This window comes from Thamnophis elegans, chromosome 1 (genome assembly GCF_009769535.1).
Source record: "Thamnophis elegans isolate rThaEle1 chromosome 1, rThaEle1.pri, whole genome shotgun sequence".
Taxonomy (NCBI): domain Eukaryota; kingdom Metazoa; phylum Chordata; class Lepidosauria; order Squamata; family Colubridae; genus Thamnophis; species Thamnophis elegans.
The window spans coordinates 159,769,515-159,796,610 of record NC_045541.1 but is presented as its reverse complement, the minus strand read 5'-3'; the positions used below and the strand labels follow the sequence as shown (position 1 = coordinate 159,796,610).

Genomic DNA, 27,096 nt, shown 5'->3' with positions numbered 1-27,096 from the left:
ATTTTTTTCTTGGAGATCCTAGACCAGGGGTCTCCAACCTTGGCAACTTTACTCTTGGGGGACTTCAACTTCCAGAATTCCCCAGCCAGAAAGGCTTAAAGTTGCCAAGGTTGGAGACGCCTGTCCTAGACAACAACCCAAGGAGATACCCTCAATTCAGTGTATAAGTTTAGAATATTTTATTCCATTCCCCAGAACACCCTTCTCCAAGGATACTGAGAGTTGTAGACCTTCCAACCTAGTAGGAAAGGCTACTTCAAAGATAAACATTTCTATTTTATTTAGTACATGACAGGGGTGACGACTTTCAAAACATATTGGAAACTCACAATTTATTTCAGATGCTGTCCTTTCGGCTCTGACATTTCTGTTGGTGGAGCGAATCGTGTGGCGGATAATAGGGTGTGGCTAGAGGATTAGAAAAGCAGACATTCAAAGCACCTCCTGAACTTAAAAAGATTTCCCCCCACAATTGCAACACTCACATGTTTTTGCAGCTGGATTTTTTTTTCTACCTGTGGTTTCCAAGAGTTCATTCAAGTTCCTGGCTTTATGATGCTTTACATAATAATTTTATTTATTTTTAATTTAAAAACCCTAAAGAAATATTTTTAAAAGAAAGACTTTTAAAAATATTTTCTGTTTAAGACATTTCACTGTCTGTAATAGTCTGAGGGATGTAAGGGATGTAAAGCAACATTTATATTTTTAAATGTTAATCTGCCAACTACACAAGATTAAAAAAAAAGCCAAAGAGACCTTGGAATTGGGTAATTTCATATCAGAGATTTTTGATAAGTCCCCAATCTGATATTAATTAATAATATGACATGGTAGAACATTGAATAATCTATAATTTATGCACTCTTCTAAGTAACTAAAGGTAGCCTTTGACTTACTACCATTCATTCAATGACCATTTGAAATTAAAACAGGGCTGGCCAGTGCGCACATATGTGTGTGAGCACTCCTCCACTCACACTATCATCATTGCGAGTGTCGTGCAGACTCTAGCATTGCCATGAGTGTTACAGCTGATACACAGCTTTACCATTTCATCCAAAATAAAACAAGGAAATTGCTAGGAAGAAGAACTCACCTCAAAATCATCATCATCTGTCTCAGTATAGTGGGGGTGGTTATCAGGATTGTTCACTTTGTCCAAGAGCTCAACAGCCAGCGAACGAGAAAGTCCAGGCTGACCAACAAAGCTATGCTAAAAAAAATATTAGCATAAGAGAACAGATCTAAAATATTTGTAATGCAAGTTAAAGCAAGATTTTTTTTTTAAAGCCTCTTTTCTTAAAAAGAATTAGTGGCGACTAAGACTCCTAGAGAGAACATTCCATATTCAATGCACCAAGAAACTATTCAACCAACAACCAACAAACCAGAAACCCACCAGCAATCAATTGTATAATGTTTTTCCTTTAAGTGTGTGTCTTGCTACACACATTCCATAATTGTCCTAAAGTTTTTTTTTTCATAACTGGACAACTGGACTTCGAAATGTCTTTCCTTCTATACATTTCACTTCTCAACCAAGTTTCTTCAGTTCTGACTGAATGGTGGACAATGGAAGGATTTATATTCCTTGCAGTCATGTGGTTGTTTGCACTATTTCTGAAAGTTGTTGAGGCCACTTGGAGGTAGGTCACCTGAATAGTGCAAATAGGTGTGGAACCGCCTGCGAGACCGCCTCCTGCCACATACCTCCCAACGGCCGATAAGATCTCACAGGATGGGCCTCCTCCGAGTGCCGTTGACCGGACAATGCCGGCTGGCGACTCCTTGGGGGAGGCCCTTCTCTGTAGCTGCTCCGGCCCTGTGGAACGATCTACCCCCAGAGATCCGGACCCTTGGGCTACCTGGCTATTCCGGCAGGCCTGGGGCTGTTGACCTCACAAATGAGGTCCAGCCCCACCTAGATTGAGTGTATGATGTGTTGCTTTTTAAATCTGTTCTTTCTCTTTCTTTATTTTTAACTTTTTATCTTTTTAGTCCTGTATTTTGTAGGCCGCCTGGAGTCCTTCGGGATTGGACAGCATATAAATTCATTAAATTTACAATTTTACAATTTGGAACCTTTTTGGAACTGCTGAAAGGATTGTGTTATAAACAGGAGATAGGTTGTGTCATATCCCCCCCCCTTTTGAAAGAGGACTGTTCAATCTTAATGTAGATAGACTATTTGACCCCTCTTTCAAACTAACAGTCCTCTGTCCAAAATGTGGACTTTACTGTCTTCAAAAGAGTGACCTTCACACAATTCTAATTTACATAATGTCCCTATTAATATAAGAAGTTTGCTTCTTTCTGTGATTTCCAGACAATTTACTTTGTTACAAAAGAAATCTAATTTCATCAACACTTCATGTAAAAAGCACAATTTAAGTAGCAGGTTTGACATATAACCCAGTCTTAACTCAAAAATATTTATTATAAAAACAAGAGACTTCTGCATGCCTGACATTTTTTAATAGTTACATTTTACAACCTTTTCAAAAACAGAGGGCCTCTTGATCTTCTGAAAGCTTGAATGTTTACTCCATTAGTTGTGATGAGACTTTCATGTTAACCCACACTAAAGGGGAAAAAAAACATACTTACTGTCAGAAGTCTGTCAGCAGTTGGCCTCTTCTTTGGATTTTTTGTAAGTGCTACTTTGACAAAATTATGGAATGTTGATGACCTGTAAAGCAAATGAAAGGTGTAATTTCTTATAAAATTGGTAGTTAACACAGAACTAATGTATAACAGACTAAATAATAGTTTCAAGCAGACATAAATGGAAGTAGCAACTATGGTCTTCCCCAGCTGGTTAACAATTTTCAGCATTCCATTTCATATTCCTGCTCCGGTTATGTCTCATTCCTCAGAATAAAAGATTTTTCTTTGGTATTTTATTTTCTGGTAGCCCACTCCAAAAAAAAAAAAGGAAAACCACTCAAGACTCACCATTTTGTTTTTTCTTTTAGCTTTGGAGGTTGAAAGTTACTTTTGGACATTAGAAAGAGAGCCCTGAAAATAAGAAGCAGGCATGTTTAGAAAATACATTTTTCCTAGTACAGTAATCCTCTTCCCCTGCCTTAACTCTTGCAGAGTTACAATGGGGAGGGCTGTCCTGTCTTAACTACAGACCTCATGGGATGAAGGTCAAACATAGGTGGTTGCAACTCTCCAAGCTCAATTGATGTTATGCCCACAGCCCAGATGTCACAGAGTTGGTTGTAGCCACCGTTCTTTTCTACAGCTGCCACTTCTGGAGCCATCCTTAACAAGAGAAATAATATTACATATTAGAGAGTAAGAACAGGTCAATCCTTCTCTAACAACCTAGATCGGGGTGTCAAACTTGATTTCATTGAGGACCACATCAAGGTTGTGTTTGACTCCCTGGGGGCCAGGGTGGGTGTGGCCAGCTCGATGTCATTTGTGTCGGGGGCGCCTGTGGTAGCCTGAGCACTTTGCCAGCGAAAAAGGGCTCCCAAAATCCGTTTTCGGCTGCCACAGCTTCCTGCAACCCTCTGCCAGCAAAAACAGAGCTCGGGAGGGCCATTTTCTCTGGCAGAAGCACTGTTGGGTCAGTTCTTCACTGTTTCCAGGGCGGCCCCAAGGGTCAGATCTAAGTACCCCATGGGCCAGAGGCGGCTACCAGGACTTGAGTTTGACATCCCTGACCTAGATTCACTGGGCAGCACATTATGCGTATATGCGGTCTGATACATATGAAACAGCCTACCTTTTTTATAACCCATCAAAGCCAAATGAACCTGCCCTGCATCTTGGCTTGCCATTGTTATGTCTCTGGTTCCCTAAATCCAGCCAGCTAAAAGCAGGTTTCTCAAGTTCCGAGTGAGCTGATGTGAGACATTTTTTACTTCATGGGTCACGAGCTGTGCAGGCCTCAACTTAATGCTGTTTATATTGATTCAACACTCATGGAACTTGAGGAATGTACTGAAAGTTTTGACAGACATCATTTTGGAGACAGTCTCAAGTTTCAAGAAATGACAATCTGGCCCATTCAAAAGCATACAAGATCAGCTTTTCCATAAGTAAAGACTTTCTACAAGCAAATTCAAACCTACTTCTGTTATCATGAAGACTAGGAGATTTGTTGTTTATATACTGTATGTGTACTTGTTTATAGTAAGGTACAATTCTCACATTTCACAAGTCAGTATTACACCTTGTTCGTAGATTGACTATAAACCTATACATCAATGTTTGTATTCCAAAACTCATTCTGAGCAGTTTCTTTTGCTCTATCAGCAGCCTATGCATGTGAACAATGCTGGGTATGAAATGAAATTCATAGATATCCACTAGACCACAACGTATTTCCTTGATTGTGAACATTATTGCACCTAAAATCCATGTGTTCCTGTTTCCATGTTACCTTCCTTGCTTGACCAGAATTTTTTGGTGGACCCAAAGTTGTGTTTGGGAAAGATATCCCACATAGAGTCTGTCTATCCAACAAGCCTGTAGAAGGATATAATAGTCTTCAAACTACTGTTTTCCACATAGTGTAACCTTAGCTGAACAATTCTATTTCAGATTCTTTATAGTACAGGAATCAGGAAACCCTGGTTCAAGGTCAGTGGCCCGAGTTTAAATAATCCCAAGGAATTTATTACCAGTAAGGGGTGCCAATAAATGACTTCCTCTTTGCAATCGTGGCTGTTATCTTTGCTGCAACGCCAAAGTCAGCTGCAGAAGGAAAAAATTGAAGACATTTTTAGAAGTTGCCTTCCTTTTCAAGCATATACCCAAGAAAATATTTAGAGCTTTGTTCTCATCAGGGATATATGAATGCCAAATGCTTCAGGTAAGTAGATAGTATTAAGCATATTTGCTGCATCAGGGACAGATTGTGAGCTTAAAGGAAAATAACACTCAGTCCCAATACCTTAAATTTCTTAAGCCTTAGCTATACATGGAATATAGCTAAATTTCTCTTATCTTTTTTCTTGCTTCCAGAACATCACAACATCTCACATTCAGTTTTCCATTATCACTACAAGCATTTTAGAGCTTAAATTCAGATTGTTGTGAGAGAAAGCCTTGGCATGGAAAAAAGATTATGTGGCTACTGAGAGTCAATATTATTTAAGTATGTTAATGGAACATAATCATCAATTAAAGCCTTACCCACCACAATTTCATTGGCAAGGGCCTCAATTATAAATCAGTATGGCAGATCTTGACTTAAATTTATCCCCCATTGAAGTTTCTAAATGGCTAAAACTACCCTGTTATTTTGTTCTGTCTTGTAAAATGGGGAAAAAACCATATAAATTGGAGAACTGAACCAATATTCTAGGATTCCCCTTTATGGCCAACATTCATGACCAAGATTCATGGTAACTATGAAGTAATAAAAAGGGTGATTCTGTATACCGTGTTTTTCAGAGTACAAGACGCACCGGAGTATAAGGTGCACCAAGGTTTTGAAGAGGCAAATTAAAAAAAAGTTTTTGCACTCTACAAACCTCACGAAAACGGGCCCGTTTCCCCCGCCCAAAAAAGGGATGAATAACCTTTAGGGGATTTGCAGAGTGCTCATAGGGTTGTGGGGGGGGGGCAATAACGAGCAAAAAAGGTGCATTTTTCGCAAAAACGGACTCGTTTTTCATTTTAAAAAAAGTATGGATAGCCTTTAGGAAGCTTACAGAGTGCTCCTGGGGCCTGGGTGGGGTAAAAGTGAGCAAAAAACAGACCATTTTTTGCTCATTTCTGTCCTCCCTAGCCCCCAGGAGCTCTCTAAAAGCTTCCTAGAGGCTATGCACAGCCATTTTGGTGAAGGGGGCAGGGTTTCAGGAGGCAAAAAATGATGTATTCAGTGTATAAGATGCACCCAGATTTTCAGCCTCTTTTTTTGAGGGAAAAAGATGCGTCTTATACTCTGAAAAATATGGTATATTCAAATATATACATTTTCTTTTGCTACTAAATAACAAAAACCCTACTCCTATGCATCTGTGACCAGGAGATGTAAACATTAGGCAGTTCAGCTAATACATGAAATGGAGATCTGCCACCTTCTTTTTTAAGGAAATAAACATTCTTAAGATTAAGGACTATAATGAAACCGTAGTTTCCCAAAATTCAGCCCCAATACAAATTCTACAGACTTACAAATAGAAATCAGATTTTCTTTAAAACTTTATAAACCCCGTTATCTCATATATAAGAGAGTTCTAAATGCATTTTTCATTAAAGTAAAGAAGAAAACTACTAAACCAATGATTAAAAGCAGTCAAGAGTTTTTACTGTCTTCTATATTTGGCTAGATTTAACCATTATTGCCTTTTATGAGGTTTTTATCTTCCTACTATTGTATTTGAAGTTGTATTTATTATGCCCTGAAGACTTCAGTTTGTTATATTTCATTCTTTTTATTGCAATGATCTACTTGTTTACTAAATTTTGTTTTTAAGGACTGCATGTTTTATATTTTTAAACTGTAAGCCATTTTTGTGGATTAAAGATTATTTTTCCCCTCTAGATTATGATTATAATATTTCAAGAGAAACTATAGAAGCATAAGCTTTTCCTGTTTGCAAAACTGTGATACTCTATTATAAAAGGGTCAGATTGTTCAGCAACCTTGTTTCTTCTCCGTATCTTGGGTAAGAGAGACTTACACAACTCACCTTCCTCCTTTTCTCTAATTAACTCTTAATTCTTCAAACAAATGAGATCTGTAATGATTGTGGGACTGCCATTTTAAGGCTAGAGAAGGATTGTTTGAAGATGGCATAGGCATTTGCCAAATTGGTGTCCTCCAAACACTTGAACTATCTCTTATAAGTCAATGGTCTGATCTGGCCAATGGCCAGGAGTTTTAAGAGACATAGTAAAAAATATAGAGTTGCAATTCACTCTGATAAAAGATTATGATAAAAGATTATGGAAGCTATTATGAAATTATGTTATGCATTATAATGTATATATTATATATGCTTATATATGATATATTTCATGAACTATGAACAATAATTATGATGTTATGGAAAGCTATACGGGAGTCACTTTGGTGGAGTGTTTAAGGCATTAGTTCCAAGAGTTCTATTCCCACCTTAGGCACAAAACCAGCAAAGTGACTTTGGGCCAATCTCTTTCTTCCAGCTCTAGGAAGGAGGCAATGGGGAACCACTTCTGAAAAACCTTGTCAAGAAAACTATAGGAACTTATCCAGGCAGTCTCTAAGAATTAGACATGATTGAATGGAAGGAAAAAAGAAAGAAAAGCTAAGTCACCCACCTAGCTTGATGTCTCCATGGTCAGTCAACAGAATATTTGCACCCTAAAATATATAAAATTTTCAAAGGTGTAGGTTATTTACTATCTTGAAGAAACTATTTTAGAGTAAATATAGAGAAACACTGGCTATCTAGCTGTTGATAAAATACAACTCCTAACAATCTACAATACCTCTATATGATAAAGGATATTGGGCACGTTCCCCAACATTTGAATCATAGATCTCTCACTACTGGGCCACAAGCTAAAAGAGTCACATACCTTAATGTCCCGATGCATTTTGCCTTTCATGTGCAAATACGCAAGTCCCTGAAAAATATCAGAAAAAGAAACAGTATAAGGATATAATTTCTTTAAATGTAAAAAAAAAAATCTAAACTATCTGTACAATGGCAGGATGATGATTTAAATATGTGTACTGCCAAATCTCCCGGCAAATTAGAAAAAAATCTAAAGTATGAATTTTAAGTATCTAACAATTTTAGGGATAAATTGTAATTTCATGCCTTGAGATAATGGTGGTCTTATATTTGCTATCATCCCCAGTAATATGGTCATTGTCCCTATTGGTTGGTTGTGCTGAAACTCTTTTTCAACATATGTGGAAGGCAGCAGGTGTACAGAATTCCAGAGTTGGAACAGACTTTGGAGGTCATCTAGTCCAATCCCCTGCTCAAGTAAAAGACACTATACCCATGATGGGGAACCTATGGCATGCGGAGCCATGTTGCTTGGCACTTGTGATGTCGCCCGTTCCTCTTCTGGGTTTCTGGCACACTTACACGCATGACAATCAGCGGGCTTTCATGCATGCGGCAGTTCCGGAAACTGGAAGACCCAGTTTCTGGCACAAGCGTGTGCGTCACCAGCTGATTGTTGTGCGCCCATGCATGCCGGAAACCAGGAGACTAGCTGGCCAGCCTGAATGCGCGTGCCAGAAACCACAAGTTCGTTTTCCGGTGCACGCATGCACCCTGGGCAGCTCCTCTTCTGGGTTGCGGCTCAGACGAGCATGCGTGGTGCCGAAAAGATTCACCATCACTGCCCTATACCATTCCAGACAAATGGCTGTGCAAACTCTTTTTAAAAACTTCCAGTGATGGAACACCCACAACTTCTGAAGACAAGTTGTTCCACAGATTAATTGGTTTGATAAAGGGAAAAGACAAATTAAATAACTATAAAGGTTAGTGGAAAAGGCTACTCAAGAATCTCAAGGAAAAGGGTTACTTCTAAATTGGTATTAATAAGATATGCAAAGCTTTTGATAACAAAGAAAGGAATCTGATGTTGAGAACAATTGCACTAAGACTGGCCCCAAAATGAAAATAATTGAAACTTATTTGCTTAGCAAATGGCTGTAGAAAAATGTGGCACAGTATGATTATTTGGAAATTAGCCATTACACATTCTTGGCTAGGAAGAAATTGTTCAATCCAAGTGTTTATGACTAAGTGGTTGCTATCCATTAGTTACCAGCATAAGAAATGTCTACATGGTAGCATAGAAGGTCCAGCTGTATATTTGTTGCAGGTAAGTTGTTACAATAAGTTCTGGATATTGTTACACTAAGTGCCAAAACTTCATGTTAAATATAGTCCTAATACAATTGATGGACAGGTAGTCCTTTGTCTAAACGTTACAATTGGGATCGGAATCTCAGTTGTTAAGTGAAACAATTACTAAGCAAGATATCATGTGACTGTTTCATTCAATGACCACAATCTCAGCACTCCCAGTTCTGGTTTTTAAACAATCTTGCAGACTGTTAAATGGACAGAATCCGAGGTAAGAACTGTAAGGTGCTCTTGGGGAGGGGGGGGGGGGCGGGAAGACCCTGAGAGGCCCGGCACAGGCCATGTGTGTTTCTCCACCCAGGAGCTGAAAATTCTCCCTGCCAAAATCCAAGCAGGATTTTCAGCCCCCAGAAAAGGAAAATGCTTCTGCCCGGCCTGCACGGAGCTTCCCAGGGGCTTCCCTTGCCGCAAGGCACCTCCTAATCCTTAATGCACCTAACTGTTCTGACTCTTATCTATGTAACAATCTTATTGAACAGTTTAATGGAAAAATAGAATAAGTTACCATAAATACAGTTTCCCCAATGTCTAAATGTCTTTTAAACCATAAAATTTTCTCATTCTTTTCAGGTGAACATCTTTTGAACTGGAATTTCTAGAAACTGAAACTACACCAATACTGTTTAGCCAACAAGGCAGAAACACAGAAATATTAAGCTTTATCCTCATTGTTATGACCTTATCCCTGTGGGTGTTCCCTCATTTCACTGTTTCACATGGACATTAAGAAGCAGTGGTTACGGGGTTTAAGGTGTCACTTTAAAAGCTACTATTTCCTTTGAGATGCGTAGAGATACAGTACCTCAAATGCAAAATACCTGTTTTGCTTTCAATAAACACAGAGCAATAGCTGACGGAGTATGAACTGTATTCCCCCACCCCAGTGTAAATCACAGCTCAGGCCAAGGAAGTGACTTGGTGACGTGAGACAATTCATTACCTGCAACGTCTCTCTGCAAACATACGCAATCTGTAACTCTGACAGAGGGCCCGTCACTGAAAGGAAAAGTAAATTTACAAATGCTGAAATATGCAGCAGCGAATTCCTGATTAAATTAAATCTAACTAAAGCATCAAACAAGCCAAAGAACAACCCCACATTACTTGTAATGGATGTGGTGCACCAAGAAATAAAAATCACAAAAGATTAGGCCACAAATTCATCCAAGCATGACACTCAAATTTTCAGAGTGGCTTGCCCCATGGATTTGGATGCATATACAGCTGTGATAACATCCCCTTTGTTATTTCTGGTATCAAACACATTTAAATGTCCTGCTTTCACGATGAAGAACTGCTTTCATGATGAAGACCCTTTCTATACCCTGAGATCTTCCCACTGGCATGTTCATGTGCCAAGAAGACAACTGCTTTGGGTAAACTATTTTCTGTAATGCTATCCCAATTATGGAAGCCTTCCCCAGAAATACATGTTGTTATTTGCCTCTCTGTGTTTAGGTCCCAAACTAGAATTATTGTGGCAAATAACAACTAATTTTTGTCATTTGTTTGTTGGTTTTGCAGATGCTAAGTCTGGCTATATCAGTGATGGGTTGCCGGTGGTATGCCCCGGTATGGGTGTACCGGAGCAAGCCCGGAGCACCGGATATCGTTCCAATAAGGTGCTCCAGAGGGCTCATCCGCCCACGCTTGTTACCTCTGTTTTAAAGCTTCTGCGCTGCCACGCACATGCATGGCACATATAGCACTTGCACGACGCTCCGCGGAGCAGCTGGAGCATTGTGGAGCATCACGGAGGTGCTAGAATGCATGCGCACGCTGCTCATGTGTCCGTGCGCATTGTGCGTGTCCATGGGGACACTGCCGGCCCCATTCCAACCGTACTGATTGGAACGGGATTAGAAAACTACCACTAGGTTATATATAACTATCACTTAGGGTGACATGTAAGCATCAGCTGGAAGAATTTTCAAACAATTGAGAGGCTTGCTGTTAAGACTGACGCAAATTGTGATTAATGTTAATGTTTTTAATACACTTATGTAACATTGTGTATTAAAAAAAATTTATGCATTATCTATGATTCAGTTCCGGTTAACACAAATGTCAGTTTGGCCATGAGAAAGTGTAGTTAACTGAAAATAAAAATGGATTGCTCCATCCTCTGCCTTGTGATATTACCTGAGGATAAAGTGTAATTATTACAAGAGTTTAACTCTAAAACATCTGGAAGTAAAAATTTAGAGAAAACTAAATTATGGTTTTGTTTAGAACAAAATTTCTGTGCCTTGTTTTCTTTATCATAGCACAGATTGGCAGCCTGTGCCGTATGGCTCAAGAGCACCAGGTAATCTATAGTACCATTCTGTTGAAATCTAATTTATGTTAATTCCAGTTAGCTGATTTAAAAAAAATCTAAATTACATCCCATCAAAGCTTGCTTTTCCAACTGGATAACTATTTGCCACTTCTGCAAGGATTTCACCTAAATGCTTGTTTGCTTTTTTTTTGACCGATTCTTGAATCAATCAAGTTTTGAGGAGGCCTACATCGTTACTGCTCTGGAACTTGACTGCTGCATGTCTTGTTCCCTGGCCACCAATTTCCCAGACTTAACTGTCTGAACACCAATCTACTGCAGGCCTGGGATCATATTATTAATTTGTTCAAAAGAGAACCAAATAAAAGCAATTTCAATTCAGAAAGGTTCTTGCCTGTTTGTCTAGACCAGCGTTTCTGAACCTTGGCAAATTTAATGACACGGGGACTTCAACTTCTATTCTATGCTGGCTGGGGAATTCTGGGAGTTGAAGTTCCCGTGTCTTAAGCTTGTCAAGATTGAGAAGCACTGGTCTTGCAAAGCTCTTGGTCACCTCAATGGCTTCATAATAGGTAACCACTTTCATGATCAATAGGAAATAACATATATACATACATACTACACACACACACACACACACACACACAATCTCAGTAAAATTGTCATGAATACAAAATGGAGAAAAATAGGGAAGAAGAAGGACACAATAAAAGTAACACAATATATAAAATCCTCAAATACCATGGTAAATGTCTTGAAGGGACCCTCCTCCACAGTATTCCATACAAATCCATAGCTTCTCATGGCTAAAAAATAAAGCAGAAATTATCGGAATCAATATTCTAAAACAATCCAAACTGAACAACATGCAGCTACTATTCAATGTATTGTTCGGACTGTAGGTCACAAGAATTTCCATTTACAAAACAACAGCAATTGAACAGCTTTTATATGTGGCATGCTCTTATTTCTCACCTACCCCTAAAGCTAAGGGCTTTTCGCTTATCAGATGCCCTAAAAATGTCTGTGTGAAATGAGATCAATTCTAGTGAATGATGAAAGTCAATGAAATGCCGCATTTCGGTGAACTGGAAAACAGATCACTTTTAAGTTCAGTGGAAAAGTTCATTGTCATGTCATCATAGACAAAGAAATGCTTCCACGCCTAGCAATAAAGCTTTAGTAAACTGCATTTTGCAATAGAGAGCTAACTCTCAAACCACAGCTTCCAGGTATGTTTGCAGATGAATTTGGTTACCTCCAGGAAGTTGGCATGGAAAATAATTCAGGCCAAGATAAAAAGCGAAGGGGGTCTTACCTGAGATAGCTTCCGAAGTATGCTACTATGTTACAGTGTTTGCATTCTTTAACCATATAGATTTCTTGCTGTATTAATGAGAAATCATCTCCTGAAAAAAAAAAAAGATTATGCAGATTATTACGACGGTTTTACAATTTGGAAAGGGATCATAGTTCATTACTTCGATGTGGTGATTAACTGAATCTGCATCAATTGCATGTAACAATAGTTTTTGGGGGTAAAAGGTAAACTAAACGTTTCACCTGTCCACTCATTTCTAACTGTAGGGGGCAGTGCTCATCTCAGTTTCCTAGCCAAGGAAACCAGCATTGTCCAAAGATATTTACGTGGCCATATGGCCAGCATGAGACTATATGCCAAGCCACATGGAACGTTGTTACCTTCCCACCAAAGCAGCACCTATTTATCTACTCTCATTTGCATGCTTTTGAACTGCAGGGAGAGTAGGAGTTTTGGGGATAGGGGACATACCGACACATTATTTGCTTTTAGCTGTGGATATAATTTGTATTGTATTTATTAATTTATAAAAGGATGCGGTGTCTCAGTGGCTAAGACGCTGAGGTTGTCGATCTGAATGGTCAGCAGTTTGAATCCCTAGTGCCACGTAACAGAGTGAGCTCATGTTACTTGTCCCAGCTTCTGCCAACCTAGCAGTTCGAAAGCATGCAAGTAGAAAAATAGGGACCCCTTTGGTAGGAAGGTAACAGCATTCTGTGCGCCTTCAATGTTTACTCATGCCAGCCACATGACCAATGAGATGTCTTTGGGCAGCACTGTCTCTTCGGCTTTGAAACAGAGATGAGCACCGCCCCCTAGAGTCGGGAACAACTAGCACATATGTGCGAGGGGAACCTTTACCTTATAATTTGTAGTGGCAACTGTCCTGGAAGATGCATTCTTTCTTCTCATTGACAAAAATCGAAACCTTAAAACACTTTACATCTAACTGTCTTAAAACTGGCAGCATTTGCTAGTGATATGTCTACTATGTATGCAAATTCCATTCAATCCTGCCTCCTCCACCCCCACCCTACTCCCAAATCCCATTTCAGACAGTTGAGGAAACATTCAAGAGTTAGGAAAAGGAAACAGGGGCTTTGAATCTGAAGAGAAACTTCAATCAGTCTCAAGATAAACATTTCGAGAGGAATATTGTTTCTGACCACAACACTAATGCAAAGTCTTTTTTGACTGTACAGTACTGTAAAACTGGTAAATGGCTTTAATATCAAATTAAATCTGAGGGGAAATAAAAGATATTGCTGTCAAGTTCCAGGAGAGGCCTAAAAGGTGAAGAAATTACTCAATCTGTAAACACTAAAATGGATGAAGTATCACAGTTTAATTAAGTTGATTAAAAACAGAAGGAAATTTTTACAGTATCACATCAAAACAAAATAAATTAAAAAACTTCCCACATCCAACAACCAATTTACTTTGTCTGAGTTTCTACTCTATAACGGACAGAAATCTTTTGAATTGGGTGGCCTATGAATGTATGCAATCAATTATTCAATCAATCTGCAGTCTGTTACTTGACATTTGTCACCATGATGCCACATTATAGTATTTATGCCAGAGTTACATCCATATTTTAACATGTACATTTAGTAATGAAATTGAATTATAGCTTATACAGTACAAAGGTTCCTTACCATGTTTCATTATCTCCATTATATAAGCCTCATAAAAGAGGAAGGGAAAACTCTATTTGAAAAAAAAAGCTATAGAAATCCCTCCAAAGATGCAGATGCAAGTAGCTGCACTAGCAGCTTTGCCCATTTTCATAAATGTAATAGTCTCAACAATTTATTGGAACAATAACTGTGCCACAAATTCTACCATCTGACCTTAAGAAACTTTTTAAGAAATATTAAAAAACATATTTATTCATTAGAACAAATCATTAGAAGCTCAAATCAAGCTATCCTGTTTCCTTGAAAATAAGACCTTCCCGGATAATAAGCCCAATTGGGCTTTTGAGCACATGCACTAAAATAAGCCCTCTCTGAAAATATTGCAACATAGCAGCAGCCAGGAGGTGACCACGCTTGCTGCCTCCTGCAGGTCAAAAATAAAAAGACTTCCCTGAAAATAAGGCCAAGTACTTATTTCGGGCATCAAAAGAAAATAAGACCTTGTCTTATTTTAGGGGGAAAATGGTAGTATTATTGAGTATAAAAATAAAGTTTTATTGAATTACACTCATTATACACATTGTCATGATGGTCCTGAACTGCATTAAAAAACACTATGTTGTCACTCTAAAACCAATAGTTTCCCCATTTTTCTGCCCCTTTACTTCTTCATTGCAACATAATGAGATTACATAAAATGTACCCATGGAATGACTAAGTTCCAGCCTAGCAGAAACAAAATGCAGTAAAAGACTAAATCAGTATCCTTGATTGTTTACAGAACACTATCGGTGTACGAATTAGCTTAGAATATTTACAGGTACAAAAACCTTCCCAGCAATTCTATGAAGCCAGAGCATTTACAGGCTCCAGAAGGGATTTCTGCCCATCTGGCAGTACAGCTCAGCTAGATGAGTTTCAGTAGCACATTGAAGGTGTGTAGAGGCAAGTGTACTCTGGGACCATGTGTTGCCTGGGGAGGAGAAATACTGCTATCCTGTCCCAGCAAGATAAATAGATCAACTGGTGGGAAACAACCTACACAACAACGTGCATAAGCAAGAATATTAGAAGAACTAGAACCTATAAGCAAACAGAGATTGAAGCAAGGAGTACCCCAGAACAATGACACTTGCCCATGGTAATTGGGGGAAAGGTGAGGGGTTCAAAATGATCCCAGTGCAGGTATGTGAAAAGGAAACTGGCTCATGTAAAAAGAGGAGAAAGAAACAGCACAAAATGTTAATATTGTAGAATTAATACGTGGAATATTTTATGTTAAAGATTGCAGAATCAATATTAAATTAATGAAGGGTGTTGTAATTTTGATTATTGTTTAACAAAGGTATTTGTACCCAGACAACACATTGTTCAATTGAAGATGGAATGTTTATATTAAAAATAAAAAAAAAATATTACTGTAAAAAAGAAACGGCCCAAAACAAGAACATGAAAAAGCAACCAAGCACACATGTAAGATCCTTAACCAAAAATTCCCAATTCACATTAGTGAATTGTACTCCATTTTACATCAAAATATAATGCACTCATTATATGCACTTTTACTGCTTTTCCAATCTTCGTCACAACTGCTTTCTCTCTAGCCGAGAGCAAAAAGGGCCAGCAACCCTGCATGCCTCAGTGACTGGAAAAATGCACACGAGCCCCAAAGGACTGGAAACATCTTATGAAGCCTGCTGGTTGCAATTCCTCTGCTCTTTTATGATAAAATAGCCTGGATATGCAGAACCATCCCAATTTTCAAACTGGTTGCATCCAGTGAACCTCCTCAGGGAAAGATGAAACGAGACTAGGAGGACTGGTGGTGGGAAGAGATCTTTGATGATTTGCCCTGCTGTGAAAACGATCACTTCTAGCTTCCTTTAGATTCCGTGATTCCTCTGGCGTTCAAAGAAGACTCAAGAAAAGGCTTCCGTCTCACCCAGAGTTTTGAAGTATTGTCCCACAGGATAAGCTCTTGCGGCACAAAGAAAGTCTTAGGTTCAAATCCAGGCATTTTCAACTGAAAGGAATGGCACCATAACAAACGTATTAGTACACAATGAGTCACTAGTACAGTTGGGTTTGAAGGGGAATTAGAAAATTAACAGAGAATACAATTCTCAATGGCTGCTAATCATGATGCCTTGTATTTTTTTTTAAAGCAAAATTTAAGAGAGGGCTATTATTGTTCTGTTTGCTAGTCTCTTGTCTGACTAGCTACTGAAGAAGCAAGAGGCTGGACCAAACACGCCCTTGGTCTAACTTAGCGTTAGTTCCCCTCATATTCTTAGGATGAGGTAATGGGACAATAAGACTTTTGCCTAAGTTTGTGGCAGGCTGCTTTTAAGGATACATCAAAAGATTATATAGTGTAGTTATATATGCCAACCTCTTATTTTAAGGCTTTTCAAACCAGTTGCCATAGGCAATTTTTTCCAAGATAATCTTTACAAAAAGAAGATGCTTGGTTGGAGGGAAGGGTTTGTCCATATGAAATCTTGCAAAGAATGCTGAAATTTCACAACATTTTTGGATTCTCACTCAAGATCTGAGTATCCCCTTCATTTTGCTTATTGGTTGTCCTGCACGATGTGCTGGACTACACGCATCTCATTACCCATTTAGATTAGGCAAGGTCATTGTACAGAGTGGCGCACCAAACAATTTATGCAGTGTTGCAAGACACAGCTTCCCACCATTCCTAGTTGCCTTAATTCAAAAAAGAAGCAGATCCCTCTATCCAGCTGGCTGGCTGCCCCCATTAAGCTAGCAGTCATGGGAAGCTGTCCCGACTTCTGTTTTTCACCCACTATAAATGCCTTCTTTAGCCAAATAGTTGGACAAATCAAGAACTCCAGACAACAAGTTTTGAAAACAGCTTCTAAGTCTATGCTAAGTGAGAACAGCAAATTCTATGATTGGCTATCAACGCACCTATCACCCCACAACAACACACAAGGATAGAGTGGGGGTAGCAATGATGAAGCTCCCAGCTACTGTATACCCCATAACCACAAGTTCATCAGTGGTCATGATAGGGTCTTGCCCAGGACCACCAAAACAGTGTCCGTGCATATTTGCCAGGAAGAAATAAATAACAAATTCCAATCAGCATACACATCACTTTTTTTGAAGATAGAATTCAAAAGTCTAGAGCTGTCAAATGCAAAATAGACAGCTGAACCTTGAAAATTGGAATTGTTTGCTGCTTCTGACTATTCCAATTTTTCTATTCTTTTCCCCCTGTTAAACAAAGTAAAGTGTACAGTAATAAGCAAAGATCCTTAATTTTTCATATACACTGATAGGGTCTGAAACATCTATAATTAACCAGGGAAAAAATCCTAGACCAGTGTTTTTTTTTCAAACTTGGCAACTTTAGGATGTGTGGACTTCAACTTCCATGCTGGCTGGCGAATTCTGGGAGATGGAAGTCCACATATTGTAAATTTGCCAAATTTAAAAAACAACGATGTAGACTCAACGTACAGCAGCTGGAAGAAAAGCAAATTTTGTGCCAAAGAACATTACAAATAGCAATAGCAGTTAGACTTATATACCGCTTCATAGGGCTTTCAGCCCTCTCTAAGCGGTTTACAGAGTCAGCATATCGCCCCCAACAATCCGGGTCCTCATTTTACCCACCTCGGAAGGATGGAAGGCTGAGTCAACCCTGAGCCAGTGAGATTTGAACAGCCGAACTGCTGAACTGCAGTCAGCTGAAATAGCCTGCAGTGCTGCATTTAACCACTGCGCCACCTCGGCTCAAGGGATTGAAAGTGAAACTGCCAACACAGCCACCCTTATACATATTTGTGGTACAGTATGTGTGCATGGAGAATACTGTATAAAGTTGTACTCTAACTGAAAAATGATATAATACCACAGAAGAACAACCAGGAGAGAGAGCAATTAAAATAATCAGGGAGCTTAATCACTTTTCCCCATCAGAAAAAACTAGAATGTTCGAATATATGTATCACGGGATCCTGCAAAAAAATGGGAGGGGGGGGGTTCCAATTGTGATCATAAATCTAGGACTACCTGAATTTGGAAACAAGATAATGGGAAATAACACTGAGGGCTTCACAATCATGCATTTCAAAGAGAAAGTCAACAGAGATAAGTACTTCTCTCTTTTTCAGCCCAAAGGTATGAGAAATGGGAGCTCTGCTATTTAAACTACGGCTTCTTCCCTCACCTTTCAACAGTTTGCATTCTAACCTTGTAAGTGAAACTCTGTAAAATTCTGCATACCTTGACAGTACCCTATAAATAACCTAGAGGGGAAACAGTACCACCATGTCAGCTTTGCTATTATGCAGACTTTCTTTTTAAAGTATGAGGTGCTGTGGGAGGATAGGAGGCCCAGGTCTGAGTGGAAGCCACAAACCCTGAAGTGGAAGTTGTAAATCCCACATCTGTGCAAGAGAACAAGCTGTTGCTGATGGTTAAGGTAGATAAGATGGCCCAACCACATGCAGAGACTCCGTTGAGGCTCTCACCGCATTTCCCTAGACTTGTATCTGAGGAACCTGCCCTTTAGCTCAGCCCAAACCAACAAATAAACTGGCTGAGAATTGGCTCTGGAAACCCATAAATGGCAGACACAGATCTAAAGCCAAACACAAAGCCCAAGTACCAGATTGCAGGCTACTAAAATAGCAATAGCAATAGTTAGACTTATATACCGCTTCATAGGGCTTTCAGCCCTCTCTAAGCGGTTTACAGAGTCAGCATATTGCCCCCAACAATCCGGGGACCGGGTCCTCATTTTACCCACCTCGGAAGGATGGAAGGCTGAGTCAACCCTGAGCCGGTGAGATTTGAACAGCCGAACTGCTGAAATGCAGTCAGCTGAAGTAGCCTGCAGTGCTGCATTTAACCACTGCGCCACCTTGACGGACAGCTATTAAAATGGGTTGTAAGAAGGAAGACAGAACAATATGCCAATCACCAGAGCTTACTTTGATTTCACTCTTATCATTAGGAAAAATTAAACCACATTCTTGCTGTGAAACCAGGCTTATTCTCTAAGAGATGCAGCTAAGATCTTGGGAATGTCTAAACAAACAAAAAAATGGAAAGATGCAACACTGTTCTTTTTTATGGTGGGAAAACTGCTCATCAGAGGTGGGTTCGAGCCAGCAGTAACTTGGCGGTCTGGGTCGCTGGAACCGGCAGCGACCTAGGTCTGCCACACCCCTGAACTGGTTCTCCTATGGCGCCACCATCTTGATTTTTGGTTTTGCGCATGTGCAGAATGCAGATATTCAGTTCTGCGCATGCGCAGAACAATTTTCATTACAGAAATGTAATTTCCCCCTTTTTCTAATGTTTTGCGCATGCACAGACTTTTTTAGTTGGAAATGCACACGTGCGCGGAGCCAAATTTTTTACACAATGCCGGCAGCAACACACCCCTGCTGCTCATCACAATATCTAGAGGACAGGAGACCAGGGCTTGCTTAAGCTGGATGGCACTCAAAAGGAGCTACCTTACTCAAATGTGTTTAGTAGTGGCTGGTCTGTCCTTACATTTCTTGAGAAGAATCAATTATTCTTGGTTTTTTCTCCCTGTAGCATACATTATAAAAGGTTGTGATAATGAATGTTATGATTGCTACTGACCAGTAGAAGGCACTATGTGATTGGTCAGTGCCTCCTGTTGGTCAGTAACGATGACAGCAACTTACAGAAGCTATAGAATAGATCTTCTGTTTTGCTATATGCTCTCATACTAGAGAAATTTTTGTGATATAGTACAAATAAACAATAGTAAAAAGGAAGGCATATTTATATAGCTTCCAACAGGAAGACCTCCCTTCCTACAAGCTACTGACAGAGAGGCCAAAACAACTCTATACACTTTACAGGCATCAAGTGTGAGTTCAAATCCCATTAAAGGATCAAACATAGTATCTAATATGGAAGATATCGATCCTTGGAGACACCCAATAAGGATGATGACAGTTGTGTGAACTAATCAATAGCTACTGTAACAATATCTGTTAAACTATATAAAAGTTGTTTTAAGGGAGGAAGTCTTGGGGCTTCCAGCATGAGGTCTGGACAGCATCAGGCCCAGCAGCTTTGTAGTCTGAGGGTGCATTATGAAAAAGAAAAATAACCACTGTTATTGTGCATGATATTAGTAGAAATAGAGTGGAACAGATTCTTATACAATTCTTTCTGGAGAAAGAGCAATTAATCAAATGCAAACTAACAAGAAGGCAGCCAAATCCAATCCACTAGAGTTTGGGGATTAAGCAATGAGACTAGAGACACTTTCCTGCTTCTTTAGCAAAGGGAAGGAGGAAAGCAAAACTCCCTACCCCTCCATACACAGCCAGACCATTCATAGAAAAGTTATTTACATTATGATTGTAGCATGGAGAAAGAGTGATATTCCCTATTGCTGCAATCCCCTTTCATATTGATTCTTCAATTATCACTCTTTATGATACTGGTAGACCTTGACTTATGACTTTAATGAATCCTGTTATAAGTCATGAGGGTCATAAAGCAAGTCACCATATGACTGGCCCTATTTTATAAATATATTTTTGCAATGGCTGTTAACTGAATGAAGCAGTTGTAAAGCGAATCCATTTTTTGCCGTAGGCCATTATGCCGAAAACCAAAAGTAAATTATGGTTTTAGGCAAAATCAATGTAAAACATGATAATGTGAACCACATGATGCTGCAAACAGCTTAAATGCAATGGTGACAATCCACTGTATATTTGCTGGTCACTAAGTGACTACTTGTAAATTGAGGATTATATGTAGTTAAGAACATGCACTTCCTTGGTACAATTAGATGCAGAGTATCTTTCTTTACCACGCTCCATGACAGCCCTGAGATCTGAAACAAACACTGCTGAAATGAGCACTCAAGTGATAGACAAAGAATTAGAGGCCACAGGCAGGTCAAGAGATGAAAACAGCTTTTTTTTGTAGGCAACCCCAGTTCAGCGCAATCAGCAACAAACTTCACAGTAACATTGTTATGCATAAGTCATGCTCATGTCTGACAGCTGTGGATGATATATGTCTTTCTTGAGCTGTGTAATCAAAATCTCAATCTGCATAATGCAAAAATTGAAAAAGAACTGGCTGACGGGTTTTTCAAAATAGGTGTCACGCAGGGAATTTTGGCAATCTGACAGCCACGAAGATGAAGCCTAAAGCTTTTGGAAAAGAAAAAAAGGGCTCCACTGTACATATGTGTTGTGGGTATGTGCGCATTCAGGCACACACAGATATGCTGATAAAGAAGCAAAAAATGTTTGTCTGACAAAATTGTAAGAATGTATAGAATGTCTGAACAGGAAATAAAATGAGAGGGGATATAGCAGAATTGCCACCAAATTACCTTACTGATGAACACAAAAGATAACCTTCTGTACTAAATTCAACTTCAATTTACTCATTCTCCATCCTGATATCTCAACTCTCATCAGTTTCTAATATTTTCTCTCTGCTTCATGTATTTCTTAGATTTATACCCCAGCTTTCCTCCAAAAGCACAAGGCAAACACACTATACATAATAACACTATCTTGTTCAGTCAATTTCTCTCACTCCCAACCACTCTCCTGAAATAATGATTGGTTTAAAACCATCCTGTAAACCTCTGTTGCTGATGGAGGATTTGAACTTGGGTCTCTCTGTTCCTTAGATATGATGCCAGTGGAAAACCACAGATGGAAGAAACTACTTGGTAATGGTTACCAAAACGTATTTTCAGTCCATATTTTAAGAAAACATTAGACAAACTCAAACTGGCTCTGCCTCAACTTCCTGGAGTATAAGAAGGGAAAGGAAAACACAGTTAAGCTTTCCAGATTCCTCTGCTACTTCAATTAAATAGATCGCCAATCATTTTCGAGGAATCTGTTTCCTGAACTGGACTGCTTCAAAGGTCTCACAACACCAGATTTTTTAATAAGCACTTTTTATAAAATACGCTCACTTTTAAATATGTGTTTCCTCAATATAGAGAGGTATTTTTTATCAGTTTTCTTCAATATGTTATACATTTGCACACCTTTACCCAATACAGATTTTTTAAGGACATGTTTCCCTCATATCCAAAAAGACGTTTCAATTTCCTATTTTTGAGTTACAAACCACATCAGTAACGTTTAAAAAAAACTTGTTGTCATACAGGTTTGAGGAGTTGAAATTATGTCAGATTAAAATGCAAGCTAAAAAGATCTGATTTTTATAAAGTTAAACCAGTGGTTTGTCAGCACAATTCTATGTTGACATAACAATTAAACCACATTATGGTTGGTTTGGCTGTCTCCACTGAATCCAAACTGTGACTCAGAACGTAGCTCTGAAGGAGTCCTGCATTCTGTAATCAAAGCTTGTTAAAGGCTAGTTACTCTATCCACAGTCTGATGTAGCCTCCTAATTCAGAGATTAATATTCTACCCAACTATTAAGCACTTGTTATTACCCCAGAAACACAATGTGGGGTAAAGGAGAGCCTATAAAACAAAATTCTTCATACTTAAATAGGTTTTGCTCATGTTGTTTGCGGATAATAATAAACAGGAAGTCTCAAGCAATACAAAGATTGGCGGGCTATTTGGCCTTGACAGCAGAGGGAGCTGTTGCTAAGGTGATTAACTTGATCTTTTACCAGACTTTCATCAGATTTGTTTCCCAACTAGGTTCAATGCTAAGATAGTGTGTCGTACAAAAACTGTCAGCCTCAACTCAGGCAGAACCTTTTCCATTCCCACTTTAGGGCATTTCAGGCAAATGCATAAGGGTTTCATCTAGTCCATCTACATATAATAGCGGGGCCCATCTTCTAAACATTGCCCCCTTAAATCTTTTGCTCAGGCAAAATCAATTTTAATCAGCTGCAGCTACTTAAAATAAGTTTTTATTCCAGTCAGCAGTTGGCAATTGATTGTGCATGCAGCCTGGCAACTACCCAACCCTTAAAAGAATAGAAGCTGCTAGCAGAAGGACAAATCAGCAGGCCTGTTTGACAGCCCAGGAGTGGGTGGTATTTGGATCTAAAGCATCTTTGCTCCAGATCTGAATACTGAGCACCTCCACGAGAAACTGTTTGACTCATAAAATACCCTCATCAGTCTCTGCTCAGTTCAGAAATACTAATTCAAGCATCACAGACAGACTGGATCCTAAACCTCTGACTTAATCAGGGTTATTTCATTCTCAAATTATTCTTATCACTAGGAAAATTTTTTCCTAACATTTAATCATGATGTGCCTAAGCTTCTCCATGAAACAGTTCCATTCCATCTGGGCATTGAAAAAACCATGTATACCTGAGTGCTCTTTTTATTTCCTCATTTCTTCCCCTTTAATATTATGGCTTTGGGAGAGCAAGACTAGAGACAGAAACTCTTTCTTCCAGTTATTCTTTTTTGTTTTTACACAAGCACGCTGTTTCTGTTAGCCCCTTTGGCTGAATAATGAAGTAAAATTTTAGAGACTAAATATATAACAAATAACATTTTGCAGACTATATGACCATGATTGTGAACCTATGGTATGCATGCCAGAGGTGGCCCGCACAGTCCTCTCTGCTGCTCTTCAGGGTTCCGGTGCGCGCATGCTCTCTTCTGGGTTCCGGCATGCCAGCTGGTCTTCATGTGAAGACCAGCTCGCCAGCGCACAATGGAACCCGGAAGAGAGCAGCTGGGTGGTGCACATGCACAGCAGACCAGCTGGCCATTGTGCATGCACGCAACAGAAACTGGAAGAGCAGCTGGCCATCGCGCCCTTGCGCACCGCCCAGCTGCTCTTTCCGGGTTGTGGTGCTCCGGCGCCTGTGCTCCAGTTTCAGCACTCAGTGCCAAAAAGGTTAACTATCACTGGATTATGATGTCACAAGACTCCATATAATATCAGTAAGTCTATATGAATATGTCCAGCATTTGCCCTTAAGTCCATGTCACTCTGGAAGTCTAGTCTTGGAAACAGTGAACTGTGCAATGTTCTTACTAAGTGATTTTACGCAAGCAATCTAAAAGAAAAAGTGTGAATAAGAAATGTAATGAATGTCTAAAAATAGGATTTCAATGCACTCAAAGTTGACTCATCCATTCATTAAAAACAATTTTACTAGAAAGTTTGTGCTTAGATATTCATTGTGGCATGAGGTATATAATTAAAATGATAAATTTTGGGCTCATGTTTTTGATATAGATTTTGGTTTTAAAAGATCTTTAAAATGGAAAAAGATGGAATGACATACCCAAATACAACCACTGTAAAATTGTTATTCATCAAAAAAGTGAACTCTAATCTTCTTAAAAGCAAAAATGGAGAGACTGTTGTTTGATTGGGTGGTCACTGCAATTTCTGATTGTTTATTTAGTGGTCCATGCTTCTTGAAAATTGGGAAACATTAATCCAGGGTCTTAACTCATATTAAGATCCAGATGTTGTGCCCCCAAAAAGGAAACAAGCTGAAATTGTTAAGTGTTCTGTATTACACTGGAAAGACATCTGATTTCTTGAATTTTTTAAAATGTGAATGTAATGGACTGCAATTGGTAAGCTATGTTTTTTTTAAAAAAAAAATCAGTCCAATCCAACCATAACAGGTATACAAAGTATCGTGTTTCCATGAAATAAGACAGGGTCTTATTTTCTTTTGACCCCCAAAATAAGCACTTGGCCTTATTTTCGAGGAGGTCTTATTGTTTTTGAGACGCAGGAGGCTGCAAGCGTGGTCACCTCATGGCTGCTGCTCTGTTGCAATATTTTCAGGGGGGGCTTATTTTCGGGAAAGGGCGTATTTTAAGTGCATGTGCTCAAAATCCTGATTATCTGGGGAGGTCTTATTTTCAGGGAAACTGGCTAGAAGATAGTACTAAACAGAAATAAGAGGAACATGGGTTTTGCTCTCTGTTTAGCAAGTATTCTAGACGAATACTTCTCCAAAAATGTTGCACAGAGTATCTAACACTAGAACTGAAGAGGGGAGGGGCATATTTAATTCCTGTTGAAGTATCCTTGAAGTTTTGGTATCTGACCTTCGTTCAAAGACTGGCTCTTATCCCAGGGATACTGTTAAAAGAGATAAACTAAAGAAAAGAGAGAATGGCTCAGAACTGAATTTGGAATAAGAATTTGATGAACAGTGTGATTAAGAAAAACAATTCAGTACCGTTAGAAAAGAAAAAAAGAAAAGCTTACCTTGTTCTAGTTTGATAATTTTAACTGCAGCCAACTCGCCATTGTGCTCATTTCTGGCCTAGAGAAACAAATATGAGAATGAGATGTAAACATACTACAAGCATAGATTTTTCTAGTGCAAGCCATATTACACAGAAAGCAAACATAATTCTTTCCTATTGATGCAGATGAGCTGAAATATTTGACAGTTAAATTATAGTTACCCACAACAGTTTGCTATAATATTGGTCTGGATTATATATAACCTGACTCATTTGCTGTATAAATCTACTCACTGTGTGGTTTAATGTTATGGCTGAACCAGGCCATTATGGCTTGATCAATAAACCGTAATTTAAAAATCCTAGCTTAGTATTATCAGAACCAAATCTGTGTTTTCCATATTTGATACTTTTTGTGGTAGCTACAATATATTAGGTTTTTTTGCCACATGGACCTTTTGTAAATCATACCGATCTGCACATTCCTGACAGATCTGTTTACTCATTTATAAGCTTTATAAGTCACTCCACAAAGTGTCAATGTTATCATAAGATGATGTAGAAAATGAAAAGTTAACCACAGAAAGAAAATGCTAGGTTTTTTTTGTGATCATCTCCAAAATTAAAAAAAAAAAAAATACTGCTTTTAACAGAATAACAAAATAACAGAGCTGGAAAGGACTTTGGAAATATTCTAGTCCAGTGATCTAACCTTTTCTGGACGGAGTGCCCAAAGCATGTGTGTGTGAGAATGCGCACATGCCCAAACCTCCAAAATGCAATGTGCATGCAGCACCTCGGTGGGGGATGCGTGCCCCATGCATGTACGAGCATCCCCCCCCACGCATGCACGGCATAGGCCCAAAGACCAGCTGGCTGGCAGGAGGTGCGCACGCATGCACGGCAGAGCTGAACTGGGGCGACGGCTCGCATGCCCACAGAGAGGGCGCTGTATGCCACCTCTGGCAAGCGTGCCATAGGTTTGCCATCACGGTTCTAGTCAAACCTCCTGCTTAAGCAGGAGACCTTATCATTGCAAACAAATGGCTATCCAATCTCTTCTGAATACCTCCGATGATGAAGCACCCAGAACCTCTGAAGGTAAGCTGTTACACTGTTAATTGTTCTCACTATAAGAAAATTTCTCCTTAGTTTTAGGTTAGATCTCTCTTTGATAAGTTTCCATCTGTTATTTCTTGTCTTGGTCCTCAGATTCTTTGGAGAATAGGATTATCTCCCTCTTTTTTGTTACCACCCCTCAAATATTGGAAGATTGCTATCATGTCATCAACACATTTTTTGACCATAATTGGACACAGTATTCCAAGTGTGGTCTTACCAAAGGAATATGTGGGATACTAATATTAATTTTAATGATTTTAACATTAAATGATACTAGTTTTCCATCAGTATCCAAACCTATTGTTTAGTTTTACTAAACAAGACTTGGTGATAAGTATCTCTTTTGTTCCTAGATTTTTAATTCACTTTGTTATTATTTGTGGTTATGATTGTTTGCTGCTCCAACATTTCTATTTTTAACAGGATCATTATTCTTTATTACTCATGTTATTTCTTTAAACAGATGTTAGCTGTTGTTGCATTTTTTTGCAAATAAATAAGACAAGATTGAAAGACTACAGGATTCCTTTTTCTGTAGGTTTGCAGTTATTTGTTCTGGCAAATATTTAAAAAACTACTGTTAAAAAGCTACCTGTTTACGAAGTATGCAGCAATTCATATTGTGTTTATATCATGACCAATGCTGCAAAGGTGGACTTGCAATTAAATTGCATCTTTTAATTGTGATTGCAAAATGGAGGGT

The 27,096-nt window shown here is 38.9% G+C and overlaps 1 protein-coding gene across 2 annotated transcripts in view; it reads right to left on the bottom strand.

Annotated features, from left to right (window-relative positions):
- The window catches only part of MAP4K5 (mitogen-activated protein kinase kinase kinase kinase 5), a 102,588-nt gene that overhangs the window by 29,693 nt on the left and 45,799 nt on the right, over positions 1 to 27,096 (bottom strand). For both annotated transcript variants that reach the window (XM_032236809.1, XM_032236817.1), the window contains exons 3-14: positions 25,291 to 25,348; positions 12,449 to 12,539; positions 11,872 to 11,936; positions 9,790 to 9,845; positions 7,534 to 7,581; positions 7,273 to 7,315; positions 4,644 to 4,716; positions 3,142 to 3,273; positions 2,959 to 3,021; positions 2,611 to 2,692; positions 1,100 to 1,216; positions 330 to 408 (exon numbers count right to left, since the gene is read on the bottom strand). In XM_032236809.1, coding sequence (XP_032092700.1) covers positions 330 to 408; positions 1,100 to 1,216; positions 2,611 to 2,692; positions 2,959 to 3,021; positions 3,142 to 3,273; positions 4,644 to 4,716; positions 7,273 to 7,315; positions 7,534 to 7,581; positions 9,790 to 9,845; positions 11,872 to 11,936; positions 12,449 to 12,539; positions 25,291 to 25,348 — 907 coding nt within the window. The remainder of the gene's footprint in view (positions 1 to 329; positions 409 to 1,099; positions 1,217 to 2,610; positions 2,693 to 2,958; positions 3,022 to 3,141; positions 3,274 to 4,643; positions 4,717 to 7,272; positions 7,316 to 7,533; positions 7,582 to 9,789; positions 9,846 to 11,871; positions 11,937 to 12,448; positions 12,540 to 25,290; positions 25,349 to 27,096) is intronic.